Source organism: Elephantulus edwardii, unplaced genomic scaffold, assembly GCF_000299155.1.
Source record: "Elephantulus edwardii isolate Elephantulus edwardi_28Jun2011 unplaced genomic scaffold, EleEdw1.0 scaffold00094, whole genome shotgun sequence".
Lineage (NCBI taxonomy): Eukaryota > Metazoa > Chordata > Mammalia > Macroscelidea > Macroscelididae > Elephantulus > Elephantulus edwardii.
This window is the reverse complement of record NW_006399844.1, coordinates 8,622,654-8,640,678: the sequence shown is the minus strand read 5'-3', so window position 1 is coordinate 8,640,678 and position 18,025 is coordinate 8,622,654. Positions and strand designations below refer to the sequence as shown.

Sequence of the window (18,025 nt, the reverse complement as noted above, 5' to 3'; positions counted from 1 at the left end):
GAAATCAATGATATTGTTCTGTAGTTTCCACACTCAGTTGGGTCGCCCTTCTTTGGGATGGGAACAAATATTGACCTCTTCTAGTCAGCTGGCCAAGTGGTTGTTCTCCAGATTTCTTGGCACAACTTGGTGAGCACATCCAGGGCAGCATAAACTAGAACATTGTAATCCAGACTTTTTACTAGCTAATTTTCAGAGAGCCAAGTCTTAGTCCAGAAGCCTCCACAGAAACCTGTTCACACTCCACTGATGTATGTATGGTATACATGAAATGTACTTGCTCAATGCATGTAAAGTGAGAAGTCTCCTACTGAGTCACAAATTCACCCAGAAATTATGATAGGTAATGAATTTAATCTATAACTATTACATCATAACTACAACAGTGGCTTGAGACAGTTATACTGTTGATTTCTATTTTTAAAACTGTCATTTATATACATATACTCTACGCCTGTACATAAATGAAAACTGTACTGGGAAAACCTGCTACAGAGCAAGAAACTCAGTTTGGTTTGGTTTTTAAAAATTTATTTTATGCTAAGAGAGCTCTGGTGACCTAGTGGCAAGATGCTGCACTGCAATCCCAGAGGTGCACAGTTCAAATCCACCAGATGCTCTCCTGGAGAAGGATGGGGCAATCTCCTCCTGTACCAGTCAGATCTGATTTGATGGTACATGTAAAGATAATACAAAAAAAATTTTTTTTAATTTATTTTATGCTGCAGGCTAGAATGGCACTTAGGGCTCTTGTACACAGGGTCTCTATGAGTCGCAAATGACTTGATGGCACATAACAATAACAACAATTTTATGTTGGTTTGCTTACAAAGTTTGTATACATTGTGTTTTATACTACCCTTCATTCACATTGTGTTTCATACAATCATTCCCATTCATTATGTTTTATAAAATTAATCACTATTGAACTTCGTTCACCATTTTCCTGTTTTTCCAGATACCCAAAGAAAGTAACTTTAAAGGATTAGGTGAACCCAACCCACACTCCAGTATTTTCAATTGCTTCATGTACACATGGAAGTTGTATGATGAATAAGGATAAGCAAAGAATTAATGTTTTTGCACTGTAGCAGCTGTGAACAATACTGAATAGGTTAAAAAATTCCCAGCCAACAAAAAAACAACCAAATAATGTCTGAGAGGACATACTGTCAGGATGCTCTTTAAGGCAAAGATGGTGAGACTTTATCTTACATACTCTGGGCATATTGTCAGGAAGAATTAGTCCTCAAGAAAGGACAATGTGCTGCACTTCACTGAAGACGACATTCAGATGGCTAACAAGCACATGAAGAAATGCTCAAAATCGCTAGCCCTAAGAGAGATGCAAATTAAAACAACTATGAGATATCATCTCACCCCAGTCAAAATAGCAAAATTTAACAGAACAGCAAGCAACAATGCTGGCGAGGTTGTGGAGAAACTGGAACCCTTATTCACTGTTGGTGGGAGTGTAAAATGGTGCAACCCCTGTGGAAAGCGGTATGGCGCTTTCTCAAAAAGTTGCAAATAGAGATACCATTTGACCCCGCAATACCACTACTGGGAATATACCCCGAAGAGACCATAACTGACACCCAAGCAGATATATGCACACCCATGTTTACTGCAGCTTTGTTCACAATAGCAAGGAGTTGGAAACAACCTAAGTGCCCATCAACAAACGAATGGCTAGAGAAGCTGTGGTATATTCACACAATGGAATACTATGCTGCATTAAAAAACAAGGAACTCATGCAATATTACTCAAAATGGTTGACTCTGGAGAACATTATGCTGAGTGAAATGTCCCAGTTACAAAGGGACAAATATTGCATGGTGCCACTGTTGTAGAATGGGACTGTCCTTGGGGTTGGGGAGAGAATGAGTAAGATGGGTTCAATAATGTATGCTGCTCTGAAACAGAGAAGGGAGAAAACTGTTTAAAAGAGATATGTGATTAGGTATTTCTGCCATGACAGGAGTCTAGAGCGATGGCTACATGGTGGAGGGGACCTGGGGGAGGGTTTGTAAAATAATGAAAGAATCTTTTCTTTTACTTTTTCAAGAGGGTAATGTCTGGTGGGGGGAAGCCTTGGGAGGGGACAAATCTACAACAATGAATGAATGGAAATCCAAAGCCTCTGTAAATTTTCACTGAAATTAATAACAAATTTAAATTAAAAAAAAAAAGAATTAAGTTAGAGTAAGGACGGCAATGGAACCACCTTACCTCTGTAAATTGATTTGTGCCACTATTGGAACCTCTACTCAGAATATTACTGCTTTTCAATTTTTGACTCATGCACTTTTAACTTGTCAGTTAAATTTGTATCTTCTAGGCTGCAACACTTCCACGATACATCTTCAAGGATATGAACATGTACAGCTAAGCACAATTGATAACAGTGCATCTAAATTCCAAAATCAATCTCCATAATAGTCTATGTGTTTCCTACTGCCAAGGGGACCCTTTAGAGTAGTGAGAGAAGGCATTCACCCTGAAACCCACAGTGTCCCTTTTCAGCAGGAAGTAGCTAAGAGAATACGCCATCCCCTTTTCCTTATGAATCAGGGTGAAGTCTCTCTCAGGGAGGAGTGATAGGGAATGGCAAGGGGCACACTGACAAAGGAGATTCTTCAGAACTGGCTTTGACAACACTGTGGCAACTGGACAATTAAAACAGACATGGGGTGGGGGGAAAGAAGAACGAACTGGGGAGGAGGGTGGAGAAAACAGTGCAACAATGAATGAATGAAAACCCAAAATCTCTGTAAATGTTCATTAAAGCTAATAAAATTTAATAATAATTTTTTAAAAAAAGGACACATCAGACGCTGTGCCGGAGAAGGAGGCGCAATATCCTCCTGTACCAGTCAGATCTGATTTGACAGTACATGCACACAAAATAATAAAAAAAAATAAAAATAAAATTGTTGTGTTTAAAAAAAAAAAGGACAATGTGCTTAGAAAACTAGAGGGCCAGAAAAGGAGAAGATGACCCTCACTCAAGAAGACAGACTGACACCACAATTGCAACAGTGAGCTTAAGCACAGCAGAGGATGTGAGGATAGAACAGAATTGGGCAGGGTATAGACTGGTTGTACTAAAACCCTATGAGTTGGAGTTGACTTGATGAGTCCTAACAATAGCAACCCTATGCCTACATAACTACTCCTGAATTTTAGAAAACATTTGAACATAATTAGTTTGTTGTCCAACTTAAAAGAGCTGAAATAACCAAAGTGTCTTAAATTCTATCAGAAGCTACAATAAAGGTTTATGCGGTCTAAGAACTGGTGATTTCATATAAAAATCATATGCAATTCAGGTTTCAATAGGCATGTGCTTATGGATAGTGAATGATGTGACATGAACAGTATGGGTTCCTTTATATTTAAAACTCACTGCTTTGAGTCAAGGTAAGCCACTGATTCAAGATGACCCACTAGCAAGTTTTCAGAAGTTATAAATCACATGCCAGGATACTGCTCATCTTTCTCCTGTAGAGTCACTGGTGGATTCGAACAATCAACCTTCTAGTATTCTCTACTTTCAGTCAAGATTCATCTAATATCAGCAATAATATCCCTGGTGCCATAACTTCTTCCGAATCCAGCATGAATTTCTGGTAGTTCTCTGTCAATGTACTATTTTAGGATATGTTCAGCAAGATTTTATGTGTGTGATATTACTTATACTGTTAAGCAATTTCCACACTCTCTTGGATCACCTTTTTTGGGAGATGGGCACAAATTTAGATTTTTCCCAGTCACTTGGCCAGGTAGGTCTCTTCTAAATTTCTTGGCTCAATGGTGAGCAAGTACAAGTCTGCATCTGTTTGTTTAAACATGTCAATTGGTATCTCATCAATTACTGGGGTGTTTGGGACTTTCGGTCCCCCAGTGTCTTCAGTGCTGCTTGAACATTTTTCATTACCACTGGTTCTTGATATTATGTGCAAGTTCAAATTGAAGCTCAAGAAAATAAAAATAAGTTCACAAGAACCAAAATACAACTTTGAGTCTATCCCATTTTAATTTAAAAAAAATCTCGAGAATAGGTTTCATGCACTGAACACCAATGATTGAAGACCAGATGAGTTGTGGGATGACATCAGTGTTATCATCCATGAAGAAAGCAAAAGGCTATTAACAAAGACAAAGGAGAAAGAAAACCCAAATTTGATGTCAGAAGAGACTCTAAAAATTGCACTAAAATGTCAAGAAGTCAAAACAAGGGAAGAAATACCAAAGTAAAGGGATGAACAGAAGATTTCAAAAGGCAGCTCAAGAAGCACACTTCTTCATAGGTGCAGGCCGGCGTGTCCTTGGACTTAAGAGAGCGGGACATCTGGCACCTGAGCATTTATCTTGAGATTGCGCAGGACTACAGAGTGACTTCAAAATGGGTGATGCTGAGAAAGGCAAGAAAATTTTTGTGCAGAATTGTGCTCAGTGACACACTGTGGAGAAAGGCTGAACCTGCATGGTTTATTTGGGCGGAAGAGTAGTCAAGCTCCTGGATTCTCTTATACAGATGCCAATAAGAACAAAAGCATTACCTGGGGAGAGGAGTATCTGATGGAGTATCTGGAGAAATACATCCCTGAAACAAAGATGATCTTTGCTGGCATTAAGAAGACGACAGAAAGGGCAGAGTTGATAGCTTAACGAGTAACAGAGTTGGCCTCTGTCTTATTTATTACAAAATAGAAATGTCCTGTGATTTTTTTCATGTACCATATTTAAACTGATCTCATACCAGAATTTAGATCATGAATGGCTGATAGAATAGTTTTGTTAAGACAGTCCTGCATTCAGTAAGATTGGCTTTGTTTAAATTATTATGGTCACACTTTTACAATCTTGATAGTAATTTAGCAGGTGGTGTTCACTACTTTTCCCTTCTAAAGAGATGACTGGACTCTAGGTTAGCTGGATTAGTCATACTCAGTTTTTAACAGAGATGGTGGATGCCACATCACAATCTATAGGAGATGGTTTTTATATTTAGATTTCTATAACTGCTTTTACAAATCTTATTTAAATACAAGAATGTCTTTACTGTCACATGGAACAGAACACACCTCACCTGCTTCAGTTTCTATTTATCAGCCTCTTTAAATACAAGGGTTAGAGATAAAGTAGCAAGACTTTATCTATTTGCTCTTGACTATGTTAATGGAATTCAAATTCCCCGTATCTAAAATGTTGCCTTTTAAATAACAAAAAGCATTTCAGTGTGGTTTGTGTATGACAGCAAATAAAGAATGTTTAAACACGTCTGACATTGTATGAAAGATCTGCCATGTCACATGCTTTTAAAATTCAGCATGATGGATGTAGTACCTTTGATTTTAACTTGTCATCAGAGATTAAAGTCTTCAGGATTGTCTTTAAAGAGCTATTAAACAATGTTCATCTACTATATCTATGTAACTGGTAATGGTGATTATATCACCTCATTAAAATGATTATGGTAGAGGAACTGTATTATTGGCACAGATTTGTAAATTATATGATCATAACGCTTTATGAGAATTAAAAAATTATATAGAGTCAAATATTATAACAAAATGTGTAAAAGAGTTAGACTTGGAAAATAAAAAAAGGAAAAAAATCACTTGGCATTTCTCAAGCTGAAAAAACTTAAAAACAAATTTAAGCCCTGAGATGCAAACTGAAGGATGCTATCTATTGGCAGTATCTTGAATGATGCAGGAAGTATCAAAAGAAGATGGAGGGATTACAGAGTCATCGTCCCAAAAAGAATTGATTAGACACATAACATTTCAGGTAAATTCTTAGTAGGTAATTTTTATCACTTAAAGTAGGTCAATGTAACTTACATATTAGGTAAATGAATAATATATACAAGTTGGGATTATATCAGCAGATACCTGGTTCTAGTAAGGTGGATTATTGATATATAAATTGCCAGTAAAATTCTTTTTTCCTGAGCCTTAGCTTGTTAAACATTTTACAAAACACAGTATTATAATATTTATTCTTTTTATAGAAAAAAACCCCTTATCTGAAAAAAAAAACCCTTATCTTACATTTTTAAGTTTTAGAATTTTTTATGTAGGTCTTGCTTATTTCTTACTAACATAAACTCTTATTTTAAAGCTACAGTGAGTGTTTATTTATATAGATTTTAATTTTGGAGGCTATTTAGCTTACTGCCTTGAATTCCTCAGCTATTAATGTAACTTTACATAGATTTCCTTTGTATGGCGGCTACAAAGAATTAACTCTATGTAGTTATCTACTGTTTCTTTGTAGCTTTAATTGACTTGTGCCAGTGAAAATGAATTCATTATCTCTGAAATTTTAAAACTAAACCCATGTAAAAATAACAAGCTTAAACCTTAGAGTTCAAAGTAAGTTACAGACTTGTAGTTGCTGACTGCCTTCAAGTCGAGCATGACTCATAGTGACCCTAAGAACAAAAGGCCTGAAGCCCCTCTACAACTATCGGCATTTATCAATGTTCATAGAGTTTCCAGAGGCAAGTTGTTTAGGTAGTAGATGCCACTCCTGCTTCCAATTGTTACTTTTAGGGGGGAAAAATTATATATTTATTATTGCTCCATTTTACTCCAAAGCTGAGATAAATAATCAACTTTAACACTGAACTTCATTTGGGTGATATATTTTACTTATTTCCTTTTTAAATATAATTAAGAATGAATTTTACATGTTCAAAGTAATGAGGAAGCATAATTTTTATGTTAAATTGTTAACAATTTACCTCTTTATTTTTTTAAATAATTCAAATCTGAGTCTCAGGGCAAAGATGTGGCAATCTGGTTCAATAAGGACTGCTAAACAGAAAACAAACAAACAAAAAAATCTTTCAAGCAGCTTCTTTCTTAGTGACCCTATATTCAGGGAAAACCTGTTGTTTACCTGGAATTATCCATGTTCCATTAAAAAAATGCCAACTATCCAGGCTATTCTTATTCAGAGTTACCTTATAAGACTCACACAAGATTCCCAAGAGGCCTGGTACTTGATGGTGAAGCAGTGGCTGCTAACATAACATGAGTAGGTAACACCCACCAGTCTTTACACAGGAGAAAGATGTGGTAGTCTGCTTCCATAAAGATTTACAAGCTTGGGGTACTCTCATGCCAGTTCTACTCTGTCCTATATAGGGTCACTTAGAAGGAATTCCTATAGTTACAGACAAAAAGTCAAATCCTTTCTACCAGTGCCTAATCTAGATATTTTAAGAATTATATTAAATCATACTGAATTTATTACTCATGAATGATTTGTAAACTTTAACTCAAATAAAATAAAACAGTACTATAATTGTTAAATAACCACGCTTATGAAAACAGGAAATGTATAGCAATCATGGATTCAAATTAATAACTAAGCACACAAGAACTAAAAGATGTTCAGCTATTACTACTATCTATTTAAATCAAGGCCACGATAGATGGACCCTGATAGAATGAGAGAAAAATGTAGAAGACGACGACAAACCCCTACCAAAAAAGAAATTAAAAAACCAATAAACAAACCCAGACATAGTGGAATGATAAAGATTGGAGAACTACATGGGACTACTGTTTTGGATACTCTTCCGTTCATACCTAGAACTGAAATTAACTTCTGAGCTTACTGTGTAGTTAATGACAAAATTAGTTCAATGAATGATGAGTTTCAATTGCTAAGTACTGTGAAAAAAAAATCTATCTATCTATCTATCTATCTATCTATCTATCTATCTATCTATCTATCTATCTATCATCTCTTACCAAATAGTCAACATTACCTTAAACCAAAGATGAAAATGTAAGGAAAACTATAGTAAAAGGAAAAGAGTAACCAGAATGGAAATAATAAGAATGTTTATGCAATGTGAAGAATGTAAGCAATGTCAATGACCAAATTGTGTAGAAATTGTTGAGTATCTAAAAAGCTGTACAAATCTTCACGAAAACGAGAAAAAATACTCTCTTAAAAAAACAAAATAGAAGTAAAGAAACAATTGAAAACTGAATTTAACATGTGTATGAAAAAAAATCACCTTTTCAATACTAAGTTACAAATTCACAGGGTTACAATGAGTTAGGATCAACTCAATAGGACATTAAAAAGTAAAATGCATTTTCATAAAGGGGCATAAAGTTACACTGGCATCATATACGAGATATACTGTGGGTGTAGCTCCATGCTACCAAAAGAAAGCAAATACCACACTAATTCAATTTATAGGGACTTTTTTTGTTGTTTCCCAGTGCATATAAAAGTTGTGTTTACCCTCTACTGAAATCCACTAAGTATGCTCATTATGGAAATGTCTGAAATATGTGAACTATCAAACTATTACACAGAAGCAAAAAGTAAACAAATGCTCTTGGAAAAAAACGGCAATTATTTGCTTGACACAGAATTGCCCTAAGCATTTAATCTGTAAAATATCCATCATCTCCAAAGTACAACAAAACAGAGTGCAACAAGAGTATGACTTTACCTATTTTTAACAGGATCTTTTTCTTTCAAATATTTATGTAAATGTTACATGCCAGTTATTTTTTAAAACATTATATAAATATTACTTACTTTTTAGTACTTTAGAGAGGTCCCTAACCGCAGACTTTTCATTGCACTACGTTTTTCAATTTCCTGGCTACTGGTGCCAAGAGTGTTGACCGTGGAGGCGAGCAAACTGAAGCTGTGAACAATCTCAATCTCTTCACCATCCATCCTGATGCTACCAATTGGTCCAGTGGTGAGAATTTTTGTCTTCTTGACATTGAGCCTCAGTCCATATTGGAGGCTGCAGTCCTTGACCTTCTGAAGTAAGTGCATGAGGTCCTCCTCAGTTTCAGCAAGCAAGGTTGTGTCATCTGCATAACTCAGATTGTTGCTAGATCGTCCATCAATCCTAACGCCACGCTTCTCCTCATAGAGCCCAGCCTCTCGGAAAATCTGCTCTGCATACAGGTTGAAAAGGTATGGAGAAAGGACACATGCCTGGCGTATACCCTTCCCAAGTTTGAACCATGCAGTGTTGCCCTGCTCTGTTCTGACGACTGCCTCTTGGTCCAAGTATAGGTTTCACATTAGCACGATTAAATGTTCTGGGATTTCCATTCTTCTCAGAGTCAGCCACAGTTTGTTATGATCCACGCAGTCAAAAGCCTTTGCATAATCAATGAAACACAGATAGATAGACATTCTTCTGGTATTCTCTGCTTTCAGCTAAGATCCATCTAACATCAGCTACAATAACCCTAGTACCACGACCCCTTCTAAACCCAGCCTGGACTTCTGGCAGTTCTCTGCTGATGTACTGTTCCAGTCATTTTTTGATAATCTTCAGTAGAATCTTGCTTGCATGTGAAATCAATGATATTGTTCGGTAGTTTCCACACTCAGTTGGGTCGCCCTTCTCTGGGATGGGAACAAATATAGACCTCTTCCAGTCAGTTGGCCAAGTGGTTGTTCTCCAGATTTCTTGGCACAACTTGGTGAGCACATCCACGGCAGCATCTGTTAGCTGAAATATGTCAATTGATCGCCTGATACATCGCCTGATACAGGCCATGGTTTTTGCAATCACTTGTTATGCATCAGAGAGTTGGACAATGACTAGGGAGGATAGAAGGAGAATTGACGCCTTTGAGCTGTGGTGCTGGAGAAGAGTATTGAATGTACCATGGACTGCCAAGAAAACAAACAGATTCATCGTAGAGAGGATTAAACCAGGCTGTTCCTTGAAGCCAAGGATTCTAGGGCTTCGTCTAACATACTTTGGACATGTTGTAAGGAGAGACAGGTCTTTAGAGAGGGACATCATGCTGGGTAGAGTGGAGGGACAGCACAGGAGGGGAAGACCCTCTATGACGTGGATTGATTCAGTGACTGGGGTAATTGGGATGGGTGTGTCGGAAGCAATTCGATTGGCACAGGATAGAGCAGGGTTTAGGGCTGTTGTACACAGGGTCGCTATGAGTCGCAATATTGTTGTTATGTGCTGTCAAGTTGCTTGTGACTCACAGTGACCCTATGTACAAAAGCCTTAAACCCTGCTCTATCCTGCACCAAATTTATTGTCTCTGACACACACCTACCCCCATTACTTAAAGACAGATAAATATATACAAAATATGATGGATAATAAAAACTAAAATTTATTTTACTACTTTGAAATAGACATTTTACATGATTTATAACTCTTAAGTATATTTTTCATATATAAAAATGTAGTCATTTGGTCCTCTAAATATTTAAATATGTTTTATTTTGACATGTTAAGAACAGATTATTTTTTAAAAAACAAATAAAATTTAGTAACTAAAAAAAGTTCTCAAAGGTAACATTAAGAAATTTAGTAACATCTAGTAGGGCATATATATCTAATCCTTGATTCAGAAAAAGAAAAACACCAAAAAATATTTCTTTAAAATAATTCCACAGATGTAGAAAACAAGATTATAATAAAACTGACCTTTAAAAGTTCCTCTGATGTAGGGCGATCTTGAGGGATTTTCTGGAGGCAAGAATCTACAAAGTTTCGAAAATAATCAGACCTATTGTAAAGGAAAGTATCAAGTGAACAAACTGCAATTGCTGTTAAAAAAACCCACAAAAAACCAAAACAACCAACAAATAAAAAAACGCATTCACAAATCAAGCCATACTGGCAAGAGGAGGAAAATGGAACAAAAACCAAAATATTATATATTTCACACAAGAGTAAAAATTAAAAGTTATCTAAAGCTACCAATGACTTTTCACTATTATGTGGAAACTTTCTCCTAAATATTAACTATCACAATTATAAACAGGCCAAAAATAGGGAAGTCTATGTGTTCCCTTTGGGTAATCTGTAATAGCACGTTTCAGAACATCATTCTATGTGTTCTGGAGGCAGCATTGTTTTTAATACCTGAGTATTTGGTGCCCCTGAGCAAATGGATAAGACTTCCATTAAACCTAGAAAACCAATTAAGATATTTTTTAAAAATGTTGTTAGATGTCTCTAACCTCATGATATAATTTACTAGATGATATAATTGACTAGAGTTCAGAGAGTAAGGAAATAATTAATCGTTTCATCAACCCTTATAAAACTGTAAACTTGTAGGAAAGAAAATTATTATTATTTTTCAATTTCTAGTATATCAAGTTGTGTAAAAATCATTTGTGTTCAAGTACATCTGTTACACATACCATAATACTAAATTCAGGGTAAGCAAATTCTTTAGATATATCTGTACATAAGTAGCAAGAATATGAATGTGTTCTAATTATTTTCATCAACAAATGAATGGACAGAGAAGCTGTGGTATATTCAAACAATGGAATACTATGCTGCATTGAAAAACAAGGAACTCATGCAATATTATTCAAAATGGGTGAGCCTGGAGGACATTATGCTGAGTGAAATATCTCAGTCGCAAAAGGACATATACTGCATGATGCCACTGCTGTAAAACGGGACTGATAATCAGGGTTGGGGAAAGACTGAGAAAAACTGGACAAATTGTGTATACTCCACTGAAACAGATAAGGGAGAGAATAATTTAAAAGCGATGTATGATAAGGTATTAAGGTTATCACAAGAGTCCACAATTAAGGATGCATAGTGGAATGTACTTGGGGCAGTGCAAGAGGTACAAGGGGGGATTGTGTACAGGGGGTGGGGGTAGGGAAGGGCTGGGCAGGGAGAGAAGTGCAGCAATGAATGAATGGAAATCCAAAATCTCTGTACATGTACATTAAATTATTTTTAAAAAGTGGCATCCAATTTATGTCCCAAGTTATGAATAGAAAAATACTTAATGAGTATGCTGGATTTTTCCTAGAATACGCAGAATTACAGGAATACCTGAGGAGTTACATTGCTACCATGGATAAAAATCCTACTTTTTGAAAACTGTTAATCTGTCTTCTATAAACTTCTTTGCAGGAATGACCTTATTATAACAAGGTACTAGGGAAAAAATATCAAAGCAAGCTGAATAAAAAATATTATTACAATTAGAATGATCTTCAAGTTTTTAATTCTATGGCATTTTGTATATGTTAAAATAATTTTACCTATGGTTTATAATCCTTAAATTTTAAACTATTACTCAAATGAAAAATATGCTAAGGTACTCTATATATTTGATGTAAAAAATACTAATGTTGAAATCATACCCTATTATGTAATTAGGATTGTATGTTTTCCTGAAGTTCAAAGAAAAATTGAAATATAGATTGTTGTAAGTAGGAATATGTTTGCTGTCATCTGTCCTTTATTATTAGTCAAGTAATTAATATATATATATATATATATGTATGTATGTATACACACACACACAATATATGGTAAAGGAAAAACATTATCTAAGAAAAGATAAAATAAGCCTATTCTAATCTCTCTTTAGGTAAAACATTTTATTTCTAAAAATGAACTCATTTTGTTAAGAGATTACAAAAAACATTCACATACACAAAGCTGAGTAATACATCTCTCAGTAATACTACTCACCATTCATTAGATTGTAGTGTAGGGGATTCATTCTGGGCTATGTGATATAAGGCACTCATTGCATTCATATTAAATAAAGGAGGCTTTCTTTCAGCTGTAAAAGAAGAAAAAAACTTTTCTGTTGAAATACTTGTCCATAAACCTATTTTGTTCAATGTCTCTTAAGCTGACTTTGTCTATTTCCTATTACTAGATTTGGGTTATACATCTCTAACAAGAAGTACAAACTTTAAAAAATTCCAAGTAAAGTTCAAAATATATTTTACTTTAAATCATTTGAGAGTACTCTGTTGACCTGATACTTCACCGTATCTACATACTTTATTACCTATTTCATATAAACAAGAACATTTTAAACTGCCCAAATAATAACCTGTTTTATAGAGTTTGACGATCTTTCTAGGAATTTGACCATTTAATGTAACTTAAGAGCACTTAAATGATAGTAACTTAAATTAATAAGATTAATTTATTTACATAACAAATTACATTACTTTAAAAATCAGTTCTTTTGCTTACACTACTTTACTTTTTGATTTTAGCTTCTGATTTTTATTACTTTTTTGTCTTCTGCTTGATTACAACTTACTAAGTTGTTCTTACCACTTCTGAAAGTGAAAGTTACGATAAAAACATAACACTACTAAGTATACGCCTTTGCATGATCAAACTAATCATAATCACAACAAAACTAACCATAACAAACTGTGGCTGACTCTGAGAAGAATGGGAATCCCAGAACACTTGATCGTGCTAATGTGAAACCAAACTTGAATCAAGAGGCAGTCGTCAGAACAGAGCAAGGAAACACTGCATGGTTCAAAATTGGGAAGGGCGTACACCAGGGATGTGTCCTGTCTCCATACCTTTTCAACCTGTATGCAGAACAGATCATCCGGAAGGCTGGGCTCTATGAGGAGAAATGTGGGATCAGGATTGGTGGAAGATCTATCAACAATCTGCGTTATGCAGATGACACAACCCTGCTTGCTGAAACTGAGGAGGACCTGATGCGCTTGCTGTAGAGGGTCAAGGACTGCAGCCTTCAATATGGATTGAGGCTCAATGTCAAAAAAGATTCTCACCACTGGACCAATTGGTAGCATCAGGATGGATAGTGAAGAGATTGAGATTGTTCACAGCTTTAGTCTGCTTGGCTCCACAATCAACACTCTTGGCACCAGCAGCCAGGAAATTAAAAGACATACTGTGTTGGGGAAGTCTGCTGTTAGGGACCCCTCTAAAGTACTGAAGAGCAATGGTGTGTCTCTGGAGACTAAGGTGCGTCCGATACAGGCCATGGTCTTTGCAATCACATGTTAATGCGTCAGAAAGTAGGACAATGACTAGGGAGGGTAGAAGGAGAATTGATGCCTTTGAGCTTTGGTGTTGGAGAAGAGTTTTGAGGATACCATGGACTGCTAAGAAAATAAACAGATTCATCTTGCAGAGGGTTAAACCGGACTGCTCTTTGGAGGCAAGGATTCTGATGCTTCATCTGACATACTTTGGTCATGTTGTAAGGAGAGACCGGTCCTTGGAGAAGGACATCATCCTTGGGAGGGTGGAGGGCAGGTGCAGGAGGGGAAGGTCCTCTAGAATATGGATTGATTCAGTCAGTGACTGGGGTAATTGGGATGAGTGTATTGGAGACAATGAGATTGGCACAGGACAGAACAGAGTTTAGGGCTGTTGTACATAGGGTTGCTACGAGTCGCAAGCAACTTGACAACACTTAACAACAATAACAACAACAACAACTAAGTATACAGATTGTTCAAAGTCCATCAATTTGGCTATCTGTTTTCAGTCCAGATCTATTTGACATCAGCAATAATATTCCTTTTTCCTTGACCTCTTCTGAATCCATCCTCAATTTCTGGCAGTGTCTTATATTGTTCTAGTAATTTCAAAATAAAGATTCAACTTTTGTGAGATATTACTGGGTAATTTTTGCACTCTATTGGGCCATTTTTATTTATTTATTTTTAATGAGAACAAATGGGACCCCTTTGGTCATTCGGGCACGTAGCTATTATCCAAATTTCTTGTCAGAGACAAATGAGCATGACTACAGATGCAACAACTGGTATTCCACCAGTTCCTGGAGCTTTATTTTTTGTCAATGCCTTTAGTACAGCTTGAACATCTACCTTCAGCACCAGTGGTTCTTATTCAAAAACTAATTCCTGGGGAGCTCTGGTGGCGTAGTGGCAAGAAGCTGCACTGCAATCCCAGAGGAACACAGTTCGAATCCACCAGATGCTCTGCCGGAGGAGGCGCAATATCCTCCTGTACCAGTCAGATCTGATTTGACGGTACACGCACACAAAATAATAAAAAATTTTTTAAAAAAAATAAAAAAACAACTAATTCCTAGGGAGCTCTGGTGGCCTAGTGGCAGGAAGCTGCACTGCAATCCAAGGGGCACACGATTCAAATCCACCAGATGCTGGAAAAGAAGGGACAATTTCCTCCTGTACCAGTCAGATCTGATTTGATGGTACACACAAATAATTAATTAATTAAATAAGAAAGACTCATCAAATATAAAATGGGATAGATTTTGGTGGATTTAAATGTTTATTTCAAAATCCTATGAGCCATTATTAACTTTAATGTTTTAAAAAAACTAGTTACATTCTTCAAAAAGTTAAAAATAACAGATACCTATGTATGTATGGTCACAGCAGTATTATTCAGAATAGTTAAAATGTAGAAAAATAAAAAGGAATGAAGTTCTAACACATGTTAACATGGATAAACCTTGAAAACATTGGCTAAGTGAAATAAGCCAGACACTCAAGAACAAGTAGTTTATTTTTATACAAAATACACAATACACAATGTATTTTTATACAAAATACACAAAGGGGAAAAAAAGGGAAGATTACCAGACGCTAAGGAGAGGAACAGAGAATTCTTTCTTTATGGGTACTGAATTTCTGTTTAAAGTGAACTTTTTAAAAAAATAGATGTGATGCATAAGAATGTGAATGTAATTAATACCAACGTACCATATGTTTGAAATGGTTAAAAGACAAATCACGCAACTATATTTTACCAAAACAATAGTTACAGAGATTCTATGGGTTTAGATTTTTTGCACTCTAAAAATATTAATAACAGAAAAAAAACCCATATTTCAACAATTACTACCTACACAATTCAGTGATAGTGACTACATTCTTCCTATCTTTTTCTAAATAATTCTACCACCATTAACAGAAACTTACTACTTTCAAGGAATACCTGTTTTTCTTCCTCTCTTCCACTCCTAGTAATCACTTAATTTTTGGTTTCATATATTTGATTATTTCAGAAAAGTGTTATCATACACAGCATTTTTCATTTAGTGAAAGATTTATTTCACTCAACGTATTTTCAAGGTTCAGTTATGTGTCTTACTTTTTTTTTTAACGGAATAAATAATATGATTTTATTACTTAAAGAAGTACCATTTTTTATTTAACTTTCTCACTTTGTGCTTGTCTCTTCAATACTTTCACAACTTCTTGGTTCCTCAATAAAGCATGCATGCTTGATCCTGTTATGGACATATTTAGCACACTCGGAAACACCATAAGCTCTGTTGATATGTTTTTTATTTTTGACAACTTCATGAGAACTTTAGGTCTCATAGCACGTACTATTAGTTGGCCTAGGCACAGACCACATGCAGATTTTGATGCTTTCCCAACCTTCTTGGTATAAAGGTAAACAATTCTGTTAGCAGGGGTTTAAGAAAGGCTAGTTTTTAAGAGGTTCTGTTGTCAAACAGCCTACGATGGCAAGTCAGACACTGGACTATTTGGAATATCCCTACAAAGCTTCTCTGGAAAAGGAAGAAGCAATCTTTTGATTATATCTTAAATGTTTCTTTCTTTTTTTTTTTAGAAAAATGTTTCTTTTTATAAACAGAAATGGCTTCTATAAAATTAATTTCAGCAAAATGAAAGTAGAAATGAAATAATATTGAAATAGAAAACTGGAAAGGAAGTCTAAGAAGTAAACTGCAGAAAAAGCACAATTAGTCATAGAAAAAAAAAAAGAACTTACTCGGAAAAAATTCAGATGCTTACTATTTGCTTGGGTCTCATCTAAACATTTTTGCTGTTGTTGCTGTAACAACTTTTGAGTCAGAATTGACTCACAGTTGACTATCTAGCAGGTTTTCAGTGCAATTCTTTACCATTATAAATATCACTAATCCTCCTGAAAATCTATGATATAGGTTAAGGTATTCAAAGTAACTCAATTTGTAAATGGAAACCTGTTAATAATACATATTTTTATCTTAAATTTTAAAGTGTAGAGTTAGGTTAGTATGTTGCTCTTGACGGTCTTTGAGTTGAGCATGACTCATAGCGACCCTAAGAAAAAATGGCCTGAAGCCCTTCTACAACTATTAACATTTATCTAAGTTCATATAGTTTCCAGAAGCATGTTATTTAGGAAGTGGATGCCACTCTTGCTTCTAAATCTGTCATAGTATATTATTGTTGTTATGTGCTATTGAGTTGCCTGTGATGTATTGCGACCCTATGTACAGCAGCTCTGAACTCTTACCTGTCCTGAGCCAGTCTCACTAATTCTGACACACCAACCCCCATTGCCCAGTTATTGTATCAATTAATTTCATCTGGGGTCTCTCTCACTCTCCTGTGCTCTGCCTGTCCATTCTTTTAAGAATGATATCCTTCTCCAAGGACTGATCTCTCCTGATCACATGCCCAAAGTAAGTGAGGTAGAGCTTCAAAATCCTAGCCTCCATGGAGAGACTTGGTTTTACCCTATCCAAGACAGATCTATTTGTTTTCTTGGCAGTCTATGGTACATTCAAGACTCTTCTCCAGCACCGCAACTCAAAGGCATCTATTCTTCTGTCATCCTTAACCACTGTTCAACTCTCTGAAGCATAACAAGTAATAGAGAAGACCATGGCCGGGATTGGGTGCACCTTTGTATCTAGACTGACCGTTTTCCTTTTTAGCACTCTGGAGAGGTCCATGACAATTTATTTTCCCAGTGCTATTAATCTGTTTATTTCCTGACTGCTGGCGTTAAAGAGTTTTGATTGTGGATCCGAGTAAGCTGTTGTTAACAACCTCAATCTCTTCTTCATCTAACATGGTGCTGCCAATTGGCCGAGTGGTGAGAATCTTTGTCTTCTTGATGTGGAGCTTCAATCCATATTGAAGACTACAGTCCTTGACCTTTTTCAGCAAGTGCTTCAGGTCTTTTTTAGTTTCTGCAAGGAAATTTGTGTGATCTGCATATCATAGGTTCTTAATGAGTCTTCCTTCAATCGTGATGCCTCACTCCTCCTCATAAAGCCCTGCTTCCTGAATGAGTTTTTCTGCATACAGATTGAGATTGAAAAAGTATGAGGACATGATGTATCCCTGATGCACTCCTTTCCTGATTTTGAACCATTCAGTGTTTCATTGCTCTATACTGAGGACAGCTTCTTGCTCCTAGTATTTTTTAAAAAACTATAATATAATGGGTTTAAAAAT

At 35.8% G+C, this 18,025-nt stretch overlaps 1 protein-coding gene and 2 pseudogenes across 2 annotated transcripts in view; 1 reads left to right on the top strand and 2 right to left on the bottom strand.

Moving 5' to 3' along the window:
* TAOK1 (TAO kinase 1) overlaps positions 1–18,025 on the bottom strand; it is a 121,881-nt gene that overhangs the window by 45,088 nt on the left and 58,768 nt on the right. For both annotated transcript variants that reach the window (XM_006890977.1, XM_006890978.1), the window contains exons 8-9: positions 12,507–12,600; positions 10,476–10,557 (exon numbers count right to left, since the gene is read on the bottom strand). In XM_006890977.1, the coding sequence (XP_006891039.1) occupies positions 10,476–10,557; positions 12,507–12,600 (176 nt within the window). The remainder of the gene's footprint in view (positions 1–10,475; positions 10,558–12,506; positions 12,601–18,025) is intronic.
* On the top strand, positions 4,410–4,675 carry LOC102868390 (annotated as a pseudogene).
* On the bottom strand, positions 15,971–16,606 carry LOC102864738 (annotated as a pseudogene).